Source organism: Meleagris gallopavo, chromosome 1 (genome assembly GCF_000146605.3).
Source record: "Meleagris gallopavo isolate NT-WF06-2002-E0010 breed Aviagen turkey brand Nicholas breeding stock chromosome 1, Turkey_5.1, whole genome shotgun sequence".
In the NCBI taxonomy this organism is placed as follows: domain Eukaryota; kingdom Metazoa; phylum Chordata; class Aves; order Galliformes; family Phasianidae; genus Meleagris; species Meleagris gallopavo.
This window is the reverse complement of record NC_015011.2, coordinates 35,304,315-35,324,683: the sequence shown is the minus strand read 5'-3', so window position 1 is coordinate 35,324,683 and position 20,369 is coordinate 35,304,315. Positions and strand designations below refer to the sequence as shown.

Genomic DNA, 20,369 nt, shown 5'->3' with positions numbered 1-20,369 from the left:
AGTCTTTCCCTATCCATGGCCTCCAATGAATTGCTAAGTACTTTGTCCCATTGTGTTATCACATCCTTTAATTATTTTCAACTGACATTTTATTTCTAATTTTTTGCAGGACTTAAAAGATGTGGGTCGAAACCAGACGTGTGACATAGCACTTCTGCCAGAGAACAGAGGAAAAAATCGATACAATAATATATTGCCTTGTGAGTTTTAGTTTTGGTTGTGTAATATTACATCACACCAACTACTTCTCACTTTTTCCAGTGAGCCCAGTAAAAAAGAGAGCATAGCCAATCCTTTCTCTCATTTCTGTCAGAGTTGAAATACCTCTGCCAGCTTAGGTCTGGGTGCTTGGAGGTATATGACATTTGGCCCCAAATGGCTTCACACACCAGTAATTCTGTTTTGCACTAGAGATGTAGTAACTACTCCTCAGTCTAGGGAGAAAAAGTTCAAGCTTTTACAAGCATTCAGTCACTGCTAATGACAAGGATAGAAGAAATAACACTGTAGTCGTATACATAGAGGGTGTCATCCCTTCAATGCTAACAGCCATGTTGACTCTGTTTCTTCTTCAGAGGTCAGCAAACCTGCTACACAGTCTAGAGTTAGTGTGGTTCTGGATTGTGGGACGCATACATGAGGTTAGCTGTGTTCTTTTGGGGCAGGTCCTGTTACTAAAAATTGCCCCCTTTAATCTCCTGTCCAGCAGTTTTGGAGGTAACAGATTCTGTGCACAGAGGAGGAACATAGTGCTCAGCTGCTGGGCATGTTGTGCCCTTAGTGCACAGCCTCACAGCATCTCATGTGTTCCGACTGCCATACTGGGCTGGGGGCTGTGCCTCTGATCTAGACCCTCTGCTCAAAGCCATGCCGTATTCTTACTGACTGTAGCTTCCTTATCACATGGCATTCACACATATTCTTACTTCTTCACATGGCCTGCATTGTACAAGAAGCAGCACCTGGCTGAGATACAGCATGGCATCATCTCACAAATTGGCAGCTAGTGGGTTCTCTAGCAGATGAGATGCCACTGCTTCCAGGGGAGAGACTTGGCCTGCTAACATGGGGTTATTCTGGAAGCTGTGCAGGGTGCTCTAGCACAACTGCTCTTTCAAAGGTGGTGCCCTTGGGCACTTTTCTCCCTGGGCACTTTTCTCCAAAGCAGCACACTGCAGTCAGGTAAAAGAAGGATGCTTTTGTGGCTTTTTCATTGCCGTAACAAATCCTGTGCTAGTTAGCAGAAGAATTTTTGAATATTTGTTGTTTGCTTCTCACTTGTCCTCCTCATACTCTCTGGAATAACCCAGAGCCCTCCTAGATGAAAGAGGCAGTACAAATATAAACAGTTATTCCTCTAAATTAGCCATCCATATAAAATCTCAGTAGTAATCTCACCAATCCTTTCACAAATGCACTTCTTTAAATGGGAGAGGGACTGAAAATCAAGAGCCAGCCGTAAGCATCTTGTAATCACTTTCTTCCTAGATGATACATCAAGAGTGAAGCTTTCCAATGTGGATGATGACCCTTGCTCAGACTACATTAATGCAAGCTATATACCAGTAAGTGACTCAGAGATGTTATTTTACAGTCCTTCCCTAGTGGTTATTTGCCCTTCATCTAAAACTGAATATGCAGCTGGAGGCTTAAGGCCTCCCTTCCCCCTTCATTTATTCATCTTAGCTGGAAGTCTGAGAACTTATTTTGTAGGTGTGCTAAAAGGCTCTGTCTGACTGCCATTAAGTTAGCTTTGAGTGATTCAGCCAGCACTCAAGGACACTTTCTTATATTCCTATAGTTATGTAAGATAGCAGGTCTAATTGGCCAAGGACACATTTTCAAAGGTCACTGATTTTATACACTGTCCACAACAACTGTAGCTATCACTGCAGGTGGCGTCCTCAGTGTGAAGCTGCAGCTCATCCTGACAGTGCTGGCACCTCGTCGGATGGTGAAACTGGCCAAGATTACAATAATGTCATTTACTAGAGTGTTGATTGATAATAGCAGTGGTTTTAATAATATAAAATTCAAGCTAGAAGTCAGCTAATTTATTAAAAGCATCAGAACTGAAACAAAAACTCCTACTAGTTCCAAATGCTGTGCTGGACACAATATAGCAATGCAAAGCTTTGACTGTCACAAAAGGAATAGTATTTATATACACTTCTGCAGTCGCTTCCTTCTCTCTGCTCCCACCAGCCTTCTGCTTTGAGATCTAAGGCAGTAACTCAGCTCTCAAAGCTGTTGTCCCAGCAAGGGACTCTGTAACTCTGTGGCTTGTTCAGTTGCTAGAAGATCTTTTTTTCTGCCTTTATGGAAACTAATGAAGTTTTCTTTTCTTGCAGGGCAATAATTTCCGCAGGGAATACATAGCAACTCAGGGCCCTTTGCCTGGCACTAAAGATGAGTTCTGGAAGATGGCATGGGAACAAAATGTGCACAATATCGTCATGGTAACCCAGTGTGTTGAGAAGGGCCGGGTGAGCAATGACTTTTCTTTATCAATAACGACTTAATTATTGTTTTTTTTTTAATTTTATTTTATAATGTCATTATTAATGTTTTAATATTTATTCAATGTTTATGCTTATTATTTGCATCATGCTGATGCCAAAAGCTCCACTCAAGCTACACACAGTAAGAAATGAGAGCTGTAATCTAAAGACAGGAGGCGAATTTAAGTCTGTGAAGTTAGGATGCAATAACCATCCCAAGATCATGTAGCATCAGTGCTTCTGGTCTCTAATCCAGCACTTTGTTCACTAGTACTAATATAATTCCCTTAAGTATGCAGAAGGACAACCACCTGCAAAAAAAATGTGGCATCTCTTTGATAAGCCATGATGTCGTAAGCAAAGAGGCCGGTCACACACTTAACAGCTTGACTGAGTGCAAGCATAGGTAGACAACATTTAGCTATCTCAGTAATCCACCTCTGTAAGTGTGATCATGTCCTGCACCTTCTCTGTAAGACACAGACTAGATCTGTTAAAAGGTTAAATCAGCTTGAAGTGGTGCTCCTCCAGTGGATATATAGCAATATTTTCTTTTTGCTTGTTGTTTTTCCTTGTGATGGAGAAAACAGATGCAAGCCAGGCAGCAAGCCATCTTTTACTGGCTCACAGTGGGACCCCACTGTCATATCTCAGAAGGAGGCAGGGAAGCATGGGCTGGAAGCCTGGTTCTCATCTATGCAGAGGTCTGGGAAGAGGTGTCACAGGAAAGGTTGTGGCATCCAGAAAAAGACATCAGTGAAGCACTTCCAGTTCCCCCGTCACAAACATCGGTGATGAGAACTCCCTCTTTTAGCCTCATCCATGTTCTTTCCCATCCCAGTGCCTGTCTGTTGAGCTGACAAGGCAGGAGGGAGCATTGGTCTCTTAATTCAATTGCTGTTAGTATTGCCTTTCTTATACTCATGGAGAGCTTCCATTTCCCAGATGTATACAATACAGCAAAGATGAAGCAGTCTATGAGATTCCTAGAGTGTGTGGAGGATAACCTCCTGACACAGGTAGTGAGGGAGGTAGCTGGGGAAAGTACCCCGCTGGACCTGCTGTTTGCATACAGGGAAGGGCTTGTGGATGATGTGGTTGTTGGAGGATGCCTTGGACACAGTGACTGTGAAGTGATAGAGTTTTTGATCTTTTGTGAAGTAAGGAATGCAGTTAGCAGAACTTCTGCTTTGGGTTTCCAGAGCGCAGACTTTGACCTATTTAGAGACCTGATTAATAGAGTCATTCCCAGGGCTCAGAACTGGGGCCAGTTTTGTTTAACATTTTTTTATCAGTGATCTGGATTGAGGGAATCAAGTGCATCCTTAGTAAGTTTATGGACAAGTCCAGGTTATGCAGCACTGTTGATCTGCTTGGGGGTAGGAAGGCTTTGCAGAAGGATCTAGATAGGTTGGGTCAAAGGACCAAATCCAATTGTATGGCATTTAACAGCCATAATAGCTAAGTGCTGGGTCTTGAGCTTGTGACATAACAACTCTGTGCTGCAGTATAGGCTTGGGAGAGAACAGCTAGAAAGTTGCCCAGAAAGAGTGCTGGGGATGCTGCTCAACAGCCTGCTGAACATGAGCCACTGTGTGCCCAAATGGGCAAGGTGGCCAATAACATCCTGGCCTGCATCAGAAATTGTGTGGCCAGCAGGACTGAGAAGTGATTGTTTCCTTATACACAACACAGGTGAGACCTCATTTCAAGTACTGTGTTCGGGTTTGGGCTCCTCAGTACAAGAACAACATTGAATTGCTTGAGCATGTGCAGAGAAGAACAGTGAAGCTGGTGAAGGGGCTAAAAAACAAGTCTAATGAGGAGCTGCTGAGGGAATTGGAGTTCTTTAGCAGAGGGAATTGGAGTCTGGAGGCTGAAGGGAAACCTCACTGCTGCCTACAGCCATCTGAAGGGTGGCTGAAGCGAGGATGCTGCCAGTCTCCTTTCTAGGTGACACGCGATTGGATATGAAAAATAGTCTCAAATTGTGTCAGAGAAGGTTTAGATTGAGTGTTATTAAAAGTTTCTTCTTAGAGAGAGTGGTCAAGTACTGCAGTGGACTGCCAGGGAAGTGATGGAGTCCCCATCCCTGGAGGTAATTAAGAGACATGTGGACATGGCATTAAGGGACTTGGTTGGACTTGGTAGGTCAGGTTGATGGTTGGACTTGATGATTTTCAAGGTCTTTTCCAATGTGGATGATTCTTTGACTCTGTAGTTCTTCCTTCATCCTTTAGGCACAGGAGGTCTGAAATCTGCTCCTGTCAGTGCTGTATTAAAGCTTTGTTTCCAGCTGTCATTGACAATGAATCAATCTTTTTCCGTGTCCCTGCAGGTAAAGTGTGATCACTACTGGCCCCTTGACCAAGATTCCTTGTACTATGGAGACCTGATAGTTGAGATGCTGTCTGAATCGGTGCTCCCAGAATGGACAATACGAGAGTTTAAAATCTGCAGTGTATGTTTCCATTCATCTTTTTTTTTCTTTTTATATTATTATTTGACTTAAAAAAAACCTACAAGGCTTAATTAGGAAGGTTTCTTCTGCTGTAGCACAGCTGCATAATGTCCAGTTCATCTCTGGTAGTAGCTGTAGCATTCTGAAATTGCATGGAGGCTGTGTGTGTTTGTGTGTCCTCATCTCTTGGCTGTTCTGATGACCCACACCTTTGTACCTCAACAGGAGGAGCAGCTTGACTCAACAAAGCTCATTCGTCACTTCCATTACACTGTGTGGCCAGATCACGGAGTGCCAGAGACCACCCAGTCTCTGATCCAGTTTGTCAGAACTGTAAGGGATTATATCAACAGGACCCCAGACACGGGACCAACTGTTGTGCACTGCAGGTATGTGCAGCAGCAAAAAGTCAGCAGCACAGAGCTTTTCTGCATACCGTTGGGAAGATCCCAAGTATTCAGTCACACAGCCTGAGAGACCATCAATGGGCGTAGATTCCCATGTACCTCTGAGCAGCATTCCCAAGGCACGTAAAATCATTCACAATCTTACCCTGGAGAAGCCCCAGAAACTACGATGTCTTTTGGGATCCATTGGAGTGCACTTTGAAGTATCAGCAGCTGCAATTGCTCTTATGCTTTATGCATTCTTAAGTTGTCTGTGTGCTGCTGGTTGTTACCCAACGTCTGGATCACAAGAACATGTTCTGAACAGGAAGTACACCCAAGGATGAGTCTGGCTACATACGGATGTTGAGACCAACTGACAGATCCTTCCTTTCCTCTCTTCCTCTCATCCTCTTATTTCTTCACTATGAGAATTGTGATGCACTAAAACAGGTTGTCCAGAGAAGTTGTGAATTGTCCATCCCTGGAAGCATTCAAGGCCAGGTTGAATTGGAGCTTGGGCAGCCCAGTCTAGTGGAAGGTGTTGCTGCCCAAAGCAGGGAAGGTAGAACTAGATGATCTTTAAAGTCCCAGAGAAGGGCACCAGGAAGTTCTCATTCTGGAAATCTAACTGTACAAAAGCATTGCATGTGTCAATCCATCTCCATTTAAACCTTTTGGGTTGCCTTCTTTTTCAGTGCTGGTGTTGGCAGGACCGGCACGTTCATTGCACTGGACCGAATTCTGCAGCAACTGGATTCAAAGGACACTGTTGACATTTATGCAGCAGTGCACGATCTAAGACTTCACCGGGTTCACATGGTTCAAACAGAAGTAAGTTTTGGATAGCCTACAGTACACCAACACCAGCTGCATTATTTAATAATCTCTCATCTTAAAGCACCTCATAGTTATTCTATTATGAAATACTTGTTAGATACATTTAGAATCTCTAGTTCAGGTTTATTTCCATTGACTCATACAGCAGGTGCAAGCCCCAGCAAGTGGTAGCAACGCTTCCTATAGTCCCTTGGCACTGTAGCAGTATCACCCCATCAGCGTGATGCAGCAGACACCTAACAGCAAGTCATTCTGTTATTACAGTGTCCAGTAAATGAGCTCTGAATAGAGAGAATTCCTTTGGGTATGGCGTGAGAAGATGAACGTAAGATAGGTAGACGTAATGGGGAAAAGGAATGGAGAATGGAAAAATCAGGTGTATATAATTTTAAAACTCTAGGCACTGTGACCTTGTGGCTTTAAAGTGTGTTTTTTATTGAGCTGCTCTGTCCATTTTCATTAGTGGTATTGGAAAAATTTATCAGACTTGTAACATACTGTGCAAAAAGGAAGTAAATATATTCTACAAGTGCAGAAAAAGTGTTTGGGATTTCTTTCTGTGCTTTTAAAAATGCAAGAATATCACTTTACATTAATAGCAGCTAACCACTTAGAAGTTGATTTAATGAAGGAGAGTTGTGAAGGCAGTCTTTAGATTTTGACTGAACTGTTAATAGAGCAATCGGAATGTGTTTGATGGGTCTGCCTGTAGCTTAGTACTAACAGAGCTCTTTCTTGCAATTTGGAAACAAGAATATCAGCGGCTGAGCTTCTTGATAGATACAAAAGTCACAAAAGCATATAGGCACCGCTGGGAATGTAAAGGAGAGATTTCCTGGAACTGTCTTAATGACAGAACACTTTCTCTTTGGAGGGAGATAGCTTCTCAGTCTGAACTTGGCATCCTCAGAGGTGAATCCATTTCCTCTATGTTGCCACCAGCCATAGTCAGCAAGGCAGATTGGAGGCATGCTCACTTTCCAAGAGCCAAAGCACTGAGAAAAATGCACAGAAAGATAGCTAAATTTCTTGTGGAAAATAGATTGAAGATGTGCGGAGAGGAAATGCATGCTTACTGAGAAATCATGTCTTTGAGGTAGAGTAAGAAGGGCAGGTAGCAACAGGACGAGAGGAAATGAAAAAACTGAAAGAGACTAGATTTAGGCTAGATATTGGGAAGAAATTCTTTACTGTGAGGATGGTGAGACACCAGGACAGGTTGCCCAGTGAGGCTGTGGATGCCCCTCCTTGGAAGCATTCAAGGCCAGGCTGGATGTGGCTGTGAGCAACCTGTTCTAAAGGGAGGTGTCCCTGCCTGTAGCTGGGGGTTAGAGCTAGATGATCTTAAAGGTCCCTTCCAACCCAAACCATTCGATGATTCTGTGATATATAAAGATGCTTTGCCTAATTTTTGGGTACCATTCTACACTAATCACAAACCAATAATTACTCATTTTATAAATGAGAAATAGTAACAACACAAGGGGATTTAACAATCTGTTTCATAATGGTAGTTTGATAGTCAGTAACATCATGGTGACCATCTCTGCATTGGTTGTGAACGTCATCTTAGCTCCCTTCTAGTGAAAGGCATTCTGCAGAAAGATGATCGTTGTTCATTTGTATTCAGAAGCAGCTTTATAACTTATATGGGATACAAAAAAAAAGAAAGGCATTCATCAAAGTTCTGTGAAATATTTTATATTTTAATAACATCTGTAGAAAATACTTCTTTTAAAAAAAAAAAAAATCCAGGAAGCTGTTTGTTTCTTCCACATGCTTCCCTTTACATATTACTAGTTGCACAGAAATTTTACAAAGCCTTCAAAGTCGCAGCTATCCAACACAGCATTATGTCAAACTATGCCTTGTAGCTGATAAAGCTTTCAGTCATTATATAATCAATCAAAACGTGTTTATGTTTAATTATATTTTAATGATACTGTTTTTAAAAACAGATTATCACAGAAGTCTACTGTATTATCATAAAAGTCTACTGTATTACCACAATAAAAAAGAGGTGAATTCTAGAAGTATATTTTCATTTATTACACTGCTCTTGATTCTGCCTGAGGGAGTCAGCCTGTAATTACTTTTCCCATGGTGACTTAAAAATATATGTGTATATTTTGCAGTGTCAATATGTGTATCTACATCAATGTGTGAGAGATGTGTTAAGAGCCAGAAAACTTCGCAGTGAACAAGAAAATCCTTTGTTTCCAATATATGAAAATGTGAATCCTGAGTATCACAGAGGTAAGTGGAAAATTATCAAATTATAGGATATTTCAAATATAATAATCACTGACAGTGTAATTGAGGGGACAAATTTCTCAATCCCTCACTACTAGTATTTTTTCTCTTCTTGGACATTCGTTTCTTCACTTGTGTTTTCTTGTTACTCTCAAAATTCCATCAGCCTCATAAGGGGCTTAACAACCATGTTTCTGCAACTCTAACTCCTTCATTAGTAGTGATGATTGGACATTGGAAGGCCTTTTCCAACTTAAATGATTCTGTGAAGTATTTATAACTTCTGCTGCTCTTACTTGCCCTCATGTGTAGGGGAGAGATGGAGAGAGTTTCACACTTTATGATTCCTATGCTGTTGGATGAACTGAATCCTTTCCCTGTCCTGATGCTGGCTTCCTTTTTTACCTTGTTTCTCAGCATACTGAAACTGCTTGGAATTCCTGGTCTCCTCTGTCTTCCTTGGTGTTCAGCTTCTGTTCTGTATCTTCCCCATTTTCTGTTGACTATGTAGGTGTTCTGAAGAAGCTTCTACTTGTCTTAATGGGTTGTGTTGGTATCCAAGGCTGTGCTTTCTTCTACTCCCACAAATCTCCATCCTTTCTGTCAGCTCCTTTTTCCTAGCCTGTATCCAATTCCTTGGAAATAAGAATTTAGAGCTACACCCACAAAGGCATTTGAATGTTGTAGAACCCACATATACCTCACTGCCTGAAAATCCTCAAGCCATTTGGATGCCTAGGCTCCTTGTTAAGTTTGAGAAAATAGTGTCGAGAAACTCAGTCTTACTTCCCAGTGGAAAACAGAGGAAGCAGCTGTGGTCACATCTTAGCTACATCTTGAGGCATCATGGTTCTCAACAACCAGTTGGAGTGCACAACTGCTCTGAGTCACACTGCAAGATTAGATTTCTTTCGTGGCCTTAGGGAAAGGATTATTACTACAGACCCTGGAGACAGCAGATCACATACCCTATTCCCATGTTGATAAATGTTCCTGAAATCTTCCAGTCATACAGATACAACCATGATTCCCATTATAGCCAATAGTGAACAGGAGTCTGTTGTGTTCCAGAAGAGTGTCCTAAACATCAGGTTGTTGGATATTCCTGGTAAAGGTGGATCTTTCAGGACATTACGGTCCTGCTGGCCTAAACTGAGGTGTGCCAAAGAGTTCAAGTGGCTGTTATTGCTAAGGAGAGGCTGGGGACAGAGCAGAGCTACTATCAGGAAGTCATCTTCCTGGAGTCATCGCATCAGTGTCTCCTACCCCTGCCTTGGCCTACTGGGGCAGCGGTACTAGACTGAGGTGCCCAAAACTGAACACAGTACTCAAGGTGAGGCCTCACTAGTGCCAAGTACAGGGGCAGGATGACTTCCCTAGTCCTGCTCACCACACCATTCTTGATACAAACCAGGATGCCATTGGCCTTCTTGGCCACTTGGGCACACTGCTGGCTCATATTCAGCTGACTGTCCATCAGTACACCAAGGTCCCTTTTCATCAGGCAGCTTTACAGCCACTCCTCCCCATGCCTGTAGGGTTGCCTGCAGTTGTTGTGACCAAAATGCAGGACCCGACACTTGGCCCTATTGAAACTCATACAGTTTGCCTTGGCCCATCAATCCAGTCTGTCCAGGTCCCTGTGTAGTGCCCTTCTCCCCTCAGGCAGATCAACACTCCCTCTCAACTTGGTGTCATCCACAATCTTACTGAGGGCACTCAATCCCCTTGTCAAGATCATTAATAGAAATCAGTTATCAACAGGCAGACCAGGCTTGGCAGAAGCTAAAGACTGAAGTAACTGGAGTTTTCAACAAGCTGAGAAGTGCTAGCAGAAGTAAAGGTGAGATCAGCTTTTGAGTGATTACGTCAACCACCAGCCTGCTCCACAGCCACCTTTCAGAGCACTGTAGTGAACAGGCAGAGATGAATGTGAAGCTACCTGTGTTCTTTGTTTTTTCTAATCCCAGTATTTCTTGCTTTCAGATGCTGTTTATTCAAGGCACTAAGAATGTTACAGACACCTGCTTTTTTGACTACATGTGTTAAGTAGGGGTTTATTTGTTTGTTTTTATATTTGTATTTTGTGCACTAGAAAGGTACCAGACCTTTCTATTGAGACTGTGTATTATTTATTGGTCTGGTGTTTTTTTTTTAAAGATATTAAATAATTTAAGTGTAATAGATATTAATGTATATAATTGTATTTTGGCATTATGTAAATATGTATTTTTTCTATAATGTTTATATTAATATTAAGCTTCAGATAATACTATTTTTTCTTATCACAGTTTTTGTAAACTGTTCTACATAAACTATTTTAAATTGCATTTGTTAACAGGGCTGCTGCATTTGGGGCAGGTTATGTATTGACATTTAAAACACAGAAAAATCCTACAAGAAGAGCCTCATTAATTTCTTTTAATTAGTTCAGTATTTGTAAGGTGAAATAAGCTACTATTAAGAAAGAGACAGTAGTCCTGTATAAGAATTACAATGCTACTCTACACTTCAATCTCACTGCTTGTGAAGTGGATGAAATCCATACTGCTCATACCACTATGACATATCTTTTACAGAACTTGATAACAGCCACGTATCATAGGGTCCACCTCACTAGAAGCAACTGTTTCAGTCTAATGTGACATAGTAAAAAAATATCAAACAACACATGCTGCCATGAAGTTTCACTGACTTGCCCCACACACATACTTTATGGGGAACAGGTCACTTTCTGGTTTCTTCACCCTGGTTTGAGAGAGCAGAATCAGAGCACAGCACGTGTCTGTGCGTTTTTACTTGTGTACAGTAAGAAAGCTGTTCAAGAAAATTCTTTATACGCTTATCTTAAGAGATATGTAAGGATGTGAAGGCTCTCAAATTCATTAAAACAGTGTGACTGCTTAAAAATGAGAGAGATTGCAAACTTACTGAGATAAAGACCTACAAAGATATATATACCACAGTTTACACAATTGGCTTCAGCCTAAAGCTGCTTGCAGCATAGCTGCCTGAGGCTGAGTGCAGGTCTCCTTCAAGGGCTGTTTGCTTTCACAGAGGGAAAGCATGTCCACACAGGACTCCTCTGCTTTGATGTTACCTGATATCACTACTACAAGGGCAGATGGAATAGAAAAAGGCTCATTTGTAACCCAGGGAATGCAGTCTCACAGGATAATTAACTCGCTGTGCTAATCATCAGATGCACTCAGAGCATCCTGTGATTAGCTAGGAGTGTAATCCAGGAGCACCCACCAGGTGTCCTGCCCAGCCAGGCAGTTTAGGAACATCCTCTTTCCTCTGCAAAAGAGGCTTCTTCTTCAAGGAACTGATCTGAACACTGCTCAGCTGTTCTTGGTCTTTATAAAACGCTCTTCAGATAAATAGAGAAGAGGCAACACACGGTGTTTCTTCACAAGAAGGAAGTGCTTGTTAGTTCTCCTTTCATCTATCTACCCATTCATTACCTAGAAAAAAAACATAGCCTGCTGCTGGAGACAAGTGCCTAGATTCCACTTCTACTTTGGAGAGAAATCAGTATTTCTGAGGGCCTCTAGAGAGCCACCAATACATTTAAGTGCCTCAGTTAGAAACTGCAGTGGCTCTTTGACAAGACTGCTGTGACTTTGCCATGACTTATTGGAGCCACGCTCTCCCTGCAGTAGGAACACCTGTGTGACAGTGGGTGAAGGAATCTGCAAGGTTTCTCTGACAGAGATTTCTTAAATCATTCCAAAACAGAACCAGCAAGGTTGTGCGCTTCCGTGTCACTCAGGTTTTCCTGCAGAGAAGGACCCACCCTGATAGTGCCTCTTCCTTCTTACTGCAGCTGGAGTCTCATCCTTTCTTGACCAAATACCCTCCGGTGCTGCAGAAGCTCAGAACGTGTAGGCTCATTCAACCTCTTAGGTAGTTCTGTCTGAAAACATTGCTCATTCCTCTTGTGCATCCCTCTTGGCTCTCACACAAACCTCAGGGTTCATCACCCACAGTGGGATCTGAAGAAGGAAACATCACAGTGGAAGCCCCCTTCACAGAGAGAATGTAGGCAAAAGCACAAAGAATAGGGCAGATTTACTGCAGGCCTACTTCTTCTCTGTTTCTTTTGCTGTGTAGACTTTATGTTAGCAAGCAAGGTCAAAAACATGGCAGCTTTAGACTGATTGTTGGCTCTACTAATAACAGCTGAACTTAGGGCATCATGAAAATTGCTTTTCTGTGACGTGCACTGCATTAGTACTCTCTTTTTGCAGCAGTAGCTGAGGAAAGGCAATCGTGTTACTCACCAGCAGTGCAATTACACTGGGAGGACATACCAAATACACTCTATAAATTACCTCACACTGTATATTACTGTGTCATTTTTTTATGCTGAGGGAAATGGAACTGGCTCAATAATACATGATTGGATGGCAGAAGTCTGATTGCATACTACTGCCTTTGTATATTGTTAATTGTTTTCAGAAGGGCATGCATTGTTCTGTTCTTTATTTCAATGTTTCTCTGCTCAGTTAGCAGCACCTACAGTTTGCAATTCTGCACCCAAAATGGTGATGTCACAGCAAACTGTTCTTTTTGTCTTTTCTCTCAGCAAATAATTGACACGGTCCACAAACCTCTTCCTCCTTATCACTTAGTAAGAGGGCAGATGACCTTACATACTCTGGCACAATGCTCTTGAGCAGCTTTACATCTCATGCAAGAGATGTACATACACCTTACGGCTCTGGTTCTGCTTTCTGGCCAATTCTGGTCATATGAAACCAGTGTTAAACAACTGAGAATAAGTTAAAAGTATATATGTAGCATTTTTGAATATGAGACACCTACTTACCCGTGTAATTAATGATATTTACTGTGCCTGTAAGCTAAATAGCAGAACCAAAGGGAAATTGTTAATGTAACAAGAGCGGACTTGAAGGAGCCTTTGTACTGCACAAAGACAGCTCTTAAGGAAAAAGACATCCTCTGGTGTCTTTTTTGAACATCTGAATGATGTTCAAAACTCCTTTATTGATGTTTCCCGATAATAATGTTATAAAGCAAGGCTAGTGTTATTGCTGATCCATAAGCTAAGATTTGCACACTCGGAGCCCAGCCCTGTGAATCTCCTCATTGTCCACAAAACTACCTGAGTACTTCTTTGAGGAAAGTCAACTGGAATGTTAGTCTGAAAAATAACATGCAACTTCTGAAGCACTTGTAGGGTTGGGCTTTCAGTTTGATTCAAATTTTTTGTATTGAAAGTTATTTAATAATGAAAAAAAATATAATAAGTGTTTTTAATCTGTGCAATAAAATTACAAGATCCACTACCGATTATAGAAAAGTAGATTTTGCATAGCTGGAGTTGATAAATGATATTTTTTGTTACTAATGGAACACAAAAGTGAGTGAGAGAAAGGCATACTGTGAAGATGTCATAAAAGTGCAACTTTATACGTTTTCCTCTGCTGCTATAGTTATTTATACAGCTTATATACGTGCCTGAAATTGCCAGAAATATTATTTTATGCCGTGATATGCTATGAATTTCATTTCAGTTGTAGAACGGAAAAAAGAATGTGTGAGCTTTACATTTATATTGTGTATTGTATATGGCTATCCGTGCTTTGACTTAGAAAGCAGAAAGTTAAATACTGAACAGATAGGAGCACATCAACACACAGCCGTGCTCCTCAGCCTGGGAGTTAATATGTGGACTAAAGGAATGAGAACAGCAACCATCTAATCACTGCATCAGCATCTCTTCCCAGGGCACAGAGCGGAGAAATGCATCTGACATTCAGAGATACAGCCTAAAACAGCAATCACTCCCCTCGTGGCCCTGTTACAGGTGTTTGGGCTCTGTGAGCTCTGGGACCCATAGCCCCAAGAGGTTGAGCCTTTGAATGAAAGGTGAGTGTGCACTGCAGCACATGGGCAGCTCCTGTTACACCCTGTGCCCTTGACTAACTCTCCCAAGCTGGCAAACTTTCCACCTGTTGGGATGGCCAATGCTAAGGGGTCCATTAGCAGTGACCTCACAGATCAACAGCTGGTTCAGAATGAGGTGTTTTTTAAGACTGGTAGGAAATACTGGGGACTAGGAGCTGCCTACATTTAGCAAATGCTGTGGAATTCGGGCACATGATGCTGGTAGATTGAAATGCATGACTTTGTTGGGTTTTGTTTTATTTGAAAGCTAAAGAAATACTGTGAGTAACATCAAGTAGCTAAATATATATTGCCCTCTAGCAGGGCTCGTAGAGAAAAAAGAACATGGTTTTGAAATATGGTTAGCCATAAATTGTTTGCCAGTGCCTGGAGTAAAGTGACTGAAAAATATCTTCAGCACATATTCCATTCTCATATGCTATATAATTACTTCTGTTTGTGTTCCTAACAAACACTGGGTGAACACAGAATTGTGCTACTCTTGTCAATTTAATTTATGCATTTGTTAAGTATATTTTTATATTTTTAGCTACAGTCAACAAATCAAATATATTTGAGTGTATTTTACACATTTTTATAAGTAGTTCATGAATAAAACAGTCATTTAAAAAATCACATCCTCGTCTTCTGTGTGACTGCCTCTGCATTATGGATCTTCTTGTCCTGATGCTCAGAGAAAGGTCATAAGTGAGTTTGATTTCAAGTGAGGTGGTCTTCAGAAAACATTAAATTCATCAGAAGCCTCGGCCTATTGGGAAAAAGGGGTTCTGCTGTTGCCCTGTGACTGGATGAGTGCCCACACAAAGATACAGTTCTTTGCCTCCTCAGTTCGTTGCCCTTATCCCCAAACCAATATCGTCTGGATTATACAATCTGCATTTGAACCAATAGTGCATCTCAGGAACTTGAGTGCCTGTTATTTTAGAGACATCATCTCACAAAGCTGTTGTACCAATTAAGGCTGCACTGGAGCTACATCACTGTCTACCACCTGAAGATCTGAACCACGCTTTGTAACAAATACATTTATTTCTTTCTCTCTTGCCACAGTGTTTGAAACCCATTAGCATTCCTGTGGGTTCAGGGTGCTGGGCAGCAGCATGCTTATTGCCTGCTCTCTGTGTCTCAGTCCTTATTTGTCATAAGAAGTGTTCAGGACAAGTTAAATCTGTTTATGTAAAAGGGGGAATGATGTATTAGGCTTTATTTTGTACTGTGAGCTGTGCACTGAAAGATAGGAGGGAGTTAGCTGTTCTCTTTGTGACATAAAGCTCACGTCTTAGGCATGTTGGGTCCTGAAGCCAGCGTGGGTGCAGGAGAGCAGCAATCATGTACAGTCTGTGTCCCCACACAGGAGAAACATGGCCAGCATTGCAGAAAAGAATAAATACAGGTCGTTTTACAAAGTACAGCAGGGAACTGCAATACAGAGGGTCTCCAGCACCTCTGGTTTACCTAGAAAATCGTAGATGGATCCTGTTGAAATAATCCTGCCACAATCAGCTTTTTAGCCACATCAGGGTCAGGAGCGAGTGGGGCAGGCCGGGAGCCAGCTGGGGGTGTTTGGGCACACACACAGCAGCTGAGGGCAGGGGGAGTGCTGCCAAGGGGTGACGGCTACAGCCCCAGGCAGCAGCCGAAAGCTGGGCACCCAGTTGATCAGTGCTGTGCTGGCGAGGACAGGCCTTTCTGTACATGGCCTTCTCCATGCTTGTGCCAAAATCCCTGCCAAGTTCCACGCTGTGTCCTTGCTTGTCTTCGGTGTTTGACCGGAGCCCTGCAGCAGCTTCCTTTTATTGTGTTTTGCTCCTCTTCCCACAGCACCAAGACCACAACCTCGAAGTCATGCCCCAAGACCTCTCAGGACGAGGATGACCCATGGCTCAAGGAGAGGCAGTGCTCTCTCTTAAAAAATGGGGTTCACTCTGACAGAGTGAGCTGGGTGAGCCTTCTGGGAGGGATGTGTCTGCCAGCAGCACTGAAGCATGGCCCAGCTCTCACAGCTGCTTTTTCCATGTGCCTGTCTCCTCTGCTTTTCACCAGGCCTCAGAACTAGGCATGCTTTGCTGAGCAATACCCACCAACTGTGATTTCCTGCACGGATGCAAACCTGGAGAGAACAAAAAGCCAATGAATTCCCGTAATAGAATGCCTCCATAAAAAAATCTTTGCAGGGTTACCAAGAGCACAAATTTGGCTTAGATGAGGTCCCTCTTTCATGTGGAGAGCAACATGCTTTCACTGAGTCCTTGTCTCTGCTGCTAGTAGAGTTGTAGCACTTCTGTCAGCTTTATCCCTTGGCAGTGGGAGCCAGGCATCCGGATAGCATGGAGCTGCTCACACACATGAGGGGCACTGCCTGTGCCGTGGCCTAAACCTGTCCCCTCCATCTTCTCCAACCCACAAGGGCAGTCACCATCAGCACCTCAGGGCTTCAGAACTTCCCGTAGGATCTCACTGGCTGTGGAGACAACAAACAGCAGGAGTGTCACATCTGATCACACACAGACATCCCTAGAGCAGCGATGTCTGTCTGGGGTGATCATCCCAGGCTTCCCTAGGATTGCCCATCCCAAATATCCGAAAGTGGTCAGGAGTCATGAAAGACAAAGAAAGTGGTTGAATTGACTAAACATATCTTAGCAGGTGTCTGCAGTGCCTGTGTATGCATCCATGAGCTTAAATGAACCGACTACAATCCCTGCATCTTGTCTGCACTTGGGGGTGGAGGAGGAGTTGAGCTACATCGCCCTGCTGAACGGAGGTGGCCTGGGGCTGTCTCAGAGCCTTCAGCCCCTCACTGCTTTGCAGATGCCACTCAGCATTTCAGAATGAAGCTCTGAATTCACAGCTGGTGTGAAAGAGATTTACAGCTTCACTGATTGTCAGAGAAGCAGAGTGCTGGGGATGTTGACACTATAATCCCACTCTCGTGCTCCTGTTGGGCACATGGGACAAAGGTCTGGTTTTAGCCTAGAGAAGATTTGAGGCTCCAGTGCAGCCCACACTGAAGGAGGGCCCTTCCATTCTGTTTTCTGTCCTACAGAATATAAAGAAACCTGAAATTAAAGGGGAGACCCGTGGCATTATGGACAAGAAAGGCCACGCTTCCTGGGAAGTCACAGACCAGATGACAGGTAGTAAAGCCACCAGAATAGATGTAGTATGAACTGAGCTACACTGTAAAAAGAATAAAAATAATGAGACGCAGACAGTAAAGTGAAGGTCTGAATGCTGCACACAGCATGGCTAGGGAGAAAAATGTGATGCAAATAACGAAGAGATACAGAGAGGTGCATGTGTTAATTGGGGGCACTTCTCTTGCTTGTCACTGAGTGAAACTGCAGTAATGAAACCACTAGGAGAAAAGATGGGTACTCAAAAAGGTAATAAAGACTCAGATAATGTCCAAAGTATCAAACAGATCAGTAAAGATGTGCTCAAGACACCAAGCATAATAAATGCCAGCATCTTGTTATCACTGGATCTAAAAGACACCTGGAGTCAAATTATTTGCAAGAGTCCAGCTTGGAGAAACTGAACTGGCAGACAATTGGAATTAATTAATGCCCTACAGATCTGTGCCAGAAAGGTTGAGGAGCACTAAAAATATCTGAGGAGCCTGTTTCTTACACATCATGCCAATTAGATCCGGTTGGATTGTGACAAATTTTCTGTCAACGTCCTGGCGAACATGCAGCTCCCACAGCCTCCCCAAGGAGTTCCCAGGCAGCTGAAATCTTGTGTTAAATTGCCCAGAATGTCAGTGGCAAAAATAGAGGGGAAGAAAAGCAAAAAAGAAGAGCTGCTGTCAACTGTGCTGTGGCTGATCAGCCAGGACCCATGGCCTGTTTGGGCTGTCACACATTGCCCTTCTGGCTCCTCAGATCTTTCCTGGTTCCCACAGTGCACAGGGTAGTGCCTGCCTACTCAGCCCTGGCTCACCCACTGCATCTGTGAGGAACAGGGGTGATGGATTTGGAAAATGAGGGGTCTAGCACTGACTTTCTCATAGGTTCAAGTATGGCTGATGGGTGGAACTATCCTCAAGGAAGAGAGAAGAGAGAGAGGAGAGAATGGATCTGGACAGCTGGCTTTGGGCTCATGCTGTGTTATGCCCAGTGTATGAGACTTCAGTGTGGTGGAACTCTGCTCTCTGCAAATTTCCTCTGTGGAAATGGGGAATGAGAGGGTTTTGTTTGTGTGATCAGGTCCCCCTTGCTCCTGAAATGCCACTGCACCTTCAAGTACCCCCACAATTAATGGGAGAATCTGATGCAGGGCCTTCACGAACAGCTTTCCTTTACATACATCTCCATACCCTCCCCTCTCTTGTACTTTTCCAAGTAATTAAATTGTGCAGCTGAGGAGAGTGATTTGGAAAACAGATGGCATGCAAGATGCTGTAGGAAACAGTGGTGCGTTTTAAACTTTCACAGCAGATCTGCAGGCAGATTTGAGTGGTATATGGGCCTTGAAGCAGCTGAAGTTCAAAGTCTGCTTGTGCTACAAAGAAATGAGGACCCCTTTAGCATCCAACAAGAAACTCACAGCAAAGGTCAAGACCAAGCTTTTCCATGAGCACTGTGGCCAGTACCATTTGCCACGCCAGTTGTTTTGACATATCCAGTGTTCCTGGTAAGTGTCAATGACAGCATCCATGGTATGAAATGTGAGATTTAGGCAAGACGGGATCTTGAAACAACTAGTTTAGCCAAACCTCGCAGTAGCCCACAAAGCAAGGGAGAATTATGCAAAAAAAAAAGAGCAGTAGTTAATTAATTTGTGAAGATGTGACATTAAGCAGTTGTGAGGCATCTCCTCACTGTGGCATTTCCCTCCTTACTGAGACAGCACATCCCAGACAGGCCCTCTGCTCCAAGCCCATTCTCTTGCTCTCCTTCTTGCCTTCACGTTTATAAGCACAACTTGATGAGGTGAGGAGCAGCTGTCCCCAGCCCTGCTGGCGCAGCACCATGCAATGGGAGCCCACCACTGCCTCCCAGCCTCTGACAGGGAGGAGATAGATGGACAGATCTTCCACTGATATGGCCAGGGAAGGAGCAGTGCCCATGGCATCTGCTGCTGCTTCTGCATTGAATGTGTCTTTGCCCAGAGATTAGATGAAGCAGAGACAGTGTTGGAGTGTGCTAGATGGGGCTGCTCCTCCTTCTTGGAAAATGGCACAGTCATCAGCTCCCAGACCCCAAAATGCTGCTGGAAAGCTTCTTGTCTTCTCTATCGTAGTAATGAAAACCATCACAAGAGGAGCCCTCCAGGCAGGTGCTTTCACCACTGAGCGTATTTCCACACCAAGCTGGAGGTCATTTTCAGAGAGACTAATAAACTGGGCATAAAGAGTTTAAGCCATCCAGTTAAATAATGACAGATGTTTAGGGAAGGAAGAGCAGGAAGAAATACAAGTATCACAGTGCCTGGAGCTGAAAGAAAATTAGTTCAGAATGTGAAGGCATTGTTCAGTTGAACAGCGTGGGGCAATGCTGGAGGTGGTAGGGAGGCAGCTGCCATCATGTGCCTGTGGGCACAGCTCTGCTGGAGCACCTAACGGGGCAGCTGAGGAGAAGAAATACTGCATCACACTGCAAAGCATGACTATTTCTGCAGATGTTTTCACCTGTTGGGGTAGGGGCTGGGAAACTGGGATCCCCGCATTTGTGTCCATCTTGGCTGCTGTTTCATGGCACAGCCCTGCACACACAGCACCTAACCCCTGAACACAGAGGTTCAGCTGCCTGTAAAAGAACTGTTCACCTCCTGGGATGTGTGGAGACTTTTACAGGCCAATTAAAATCTCTACTTGAGAGAAGCTATTAATAATAACCATGCTGCCAGCCTTCTTCCTCACCCAAGGACGGAGCAGGTTTTAATACAGCACATTTGCCAGAAATGCACTCTCCTGAAAGGGGAAGAAACCCTTCCTTGCCAGAAAGGCTGCAGCACTTCTTGTATGGGTCTTTTTTGCACATTTCA

The 20,369-nt window shown here is 43.3% G+C and overlaps 1 protein-coding gene across 1 annotated transcript in view; it reads left to right on the top strand.

Annotated features, from left to right (window-relative positions):
- Nucleotides 1–14,993, top strand: part of PTPRB (protein tyrosine phosphatase receptor type B) — a 66,633-nt gene extending 51,640 nt beyond the window's left edge. The window contains 8 exon segments of the mRNA XM_019611264.1: nucleotides 45–200; nucleotides 1,489–1,565; nucleotides 2,352–2,486; nucleotides 4,840–4,962; nucleotides 5,188–5,351; nucleotides 6,047–6,182; nucleotides 8,324–8,444; nucleotides 10,428–14,993. Of these exon segments, the coding sequence (XP_019466809.1) occupies nucleotides 45–200; nucleotides 1,489–1,565; nucleotides 2,352–2,486; nucleotides 4,840–4,962; nucleotides 5,188–5,351; nucleotides 6,047–6,182; nucleotides 8,324–8,444; nucleotides 10,428–10,450 (935 nt within the window). The 3' untranslated portion in view covers nucleotides 10,451–14,993.
- The last annotated feature ends 5,376 nt before the right edge of the window (nucleotides 14,994–20,369 follow it).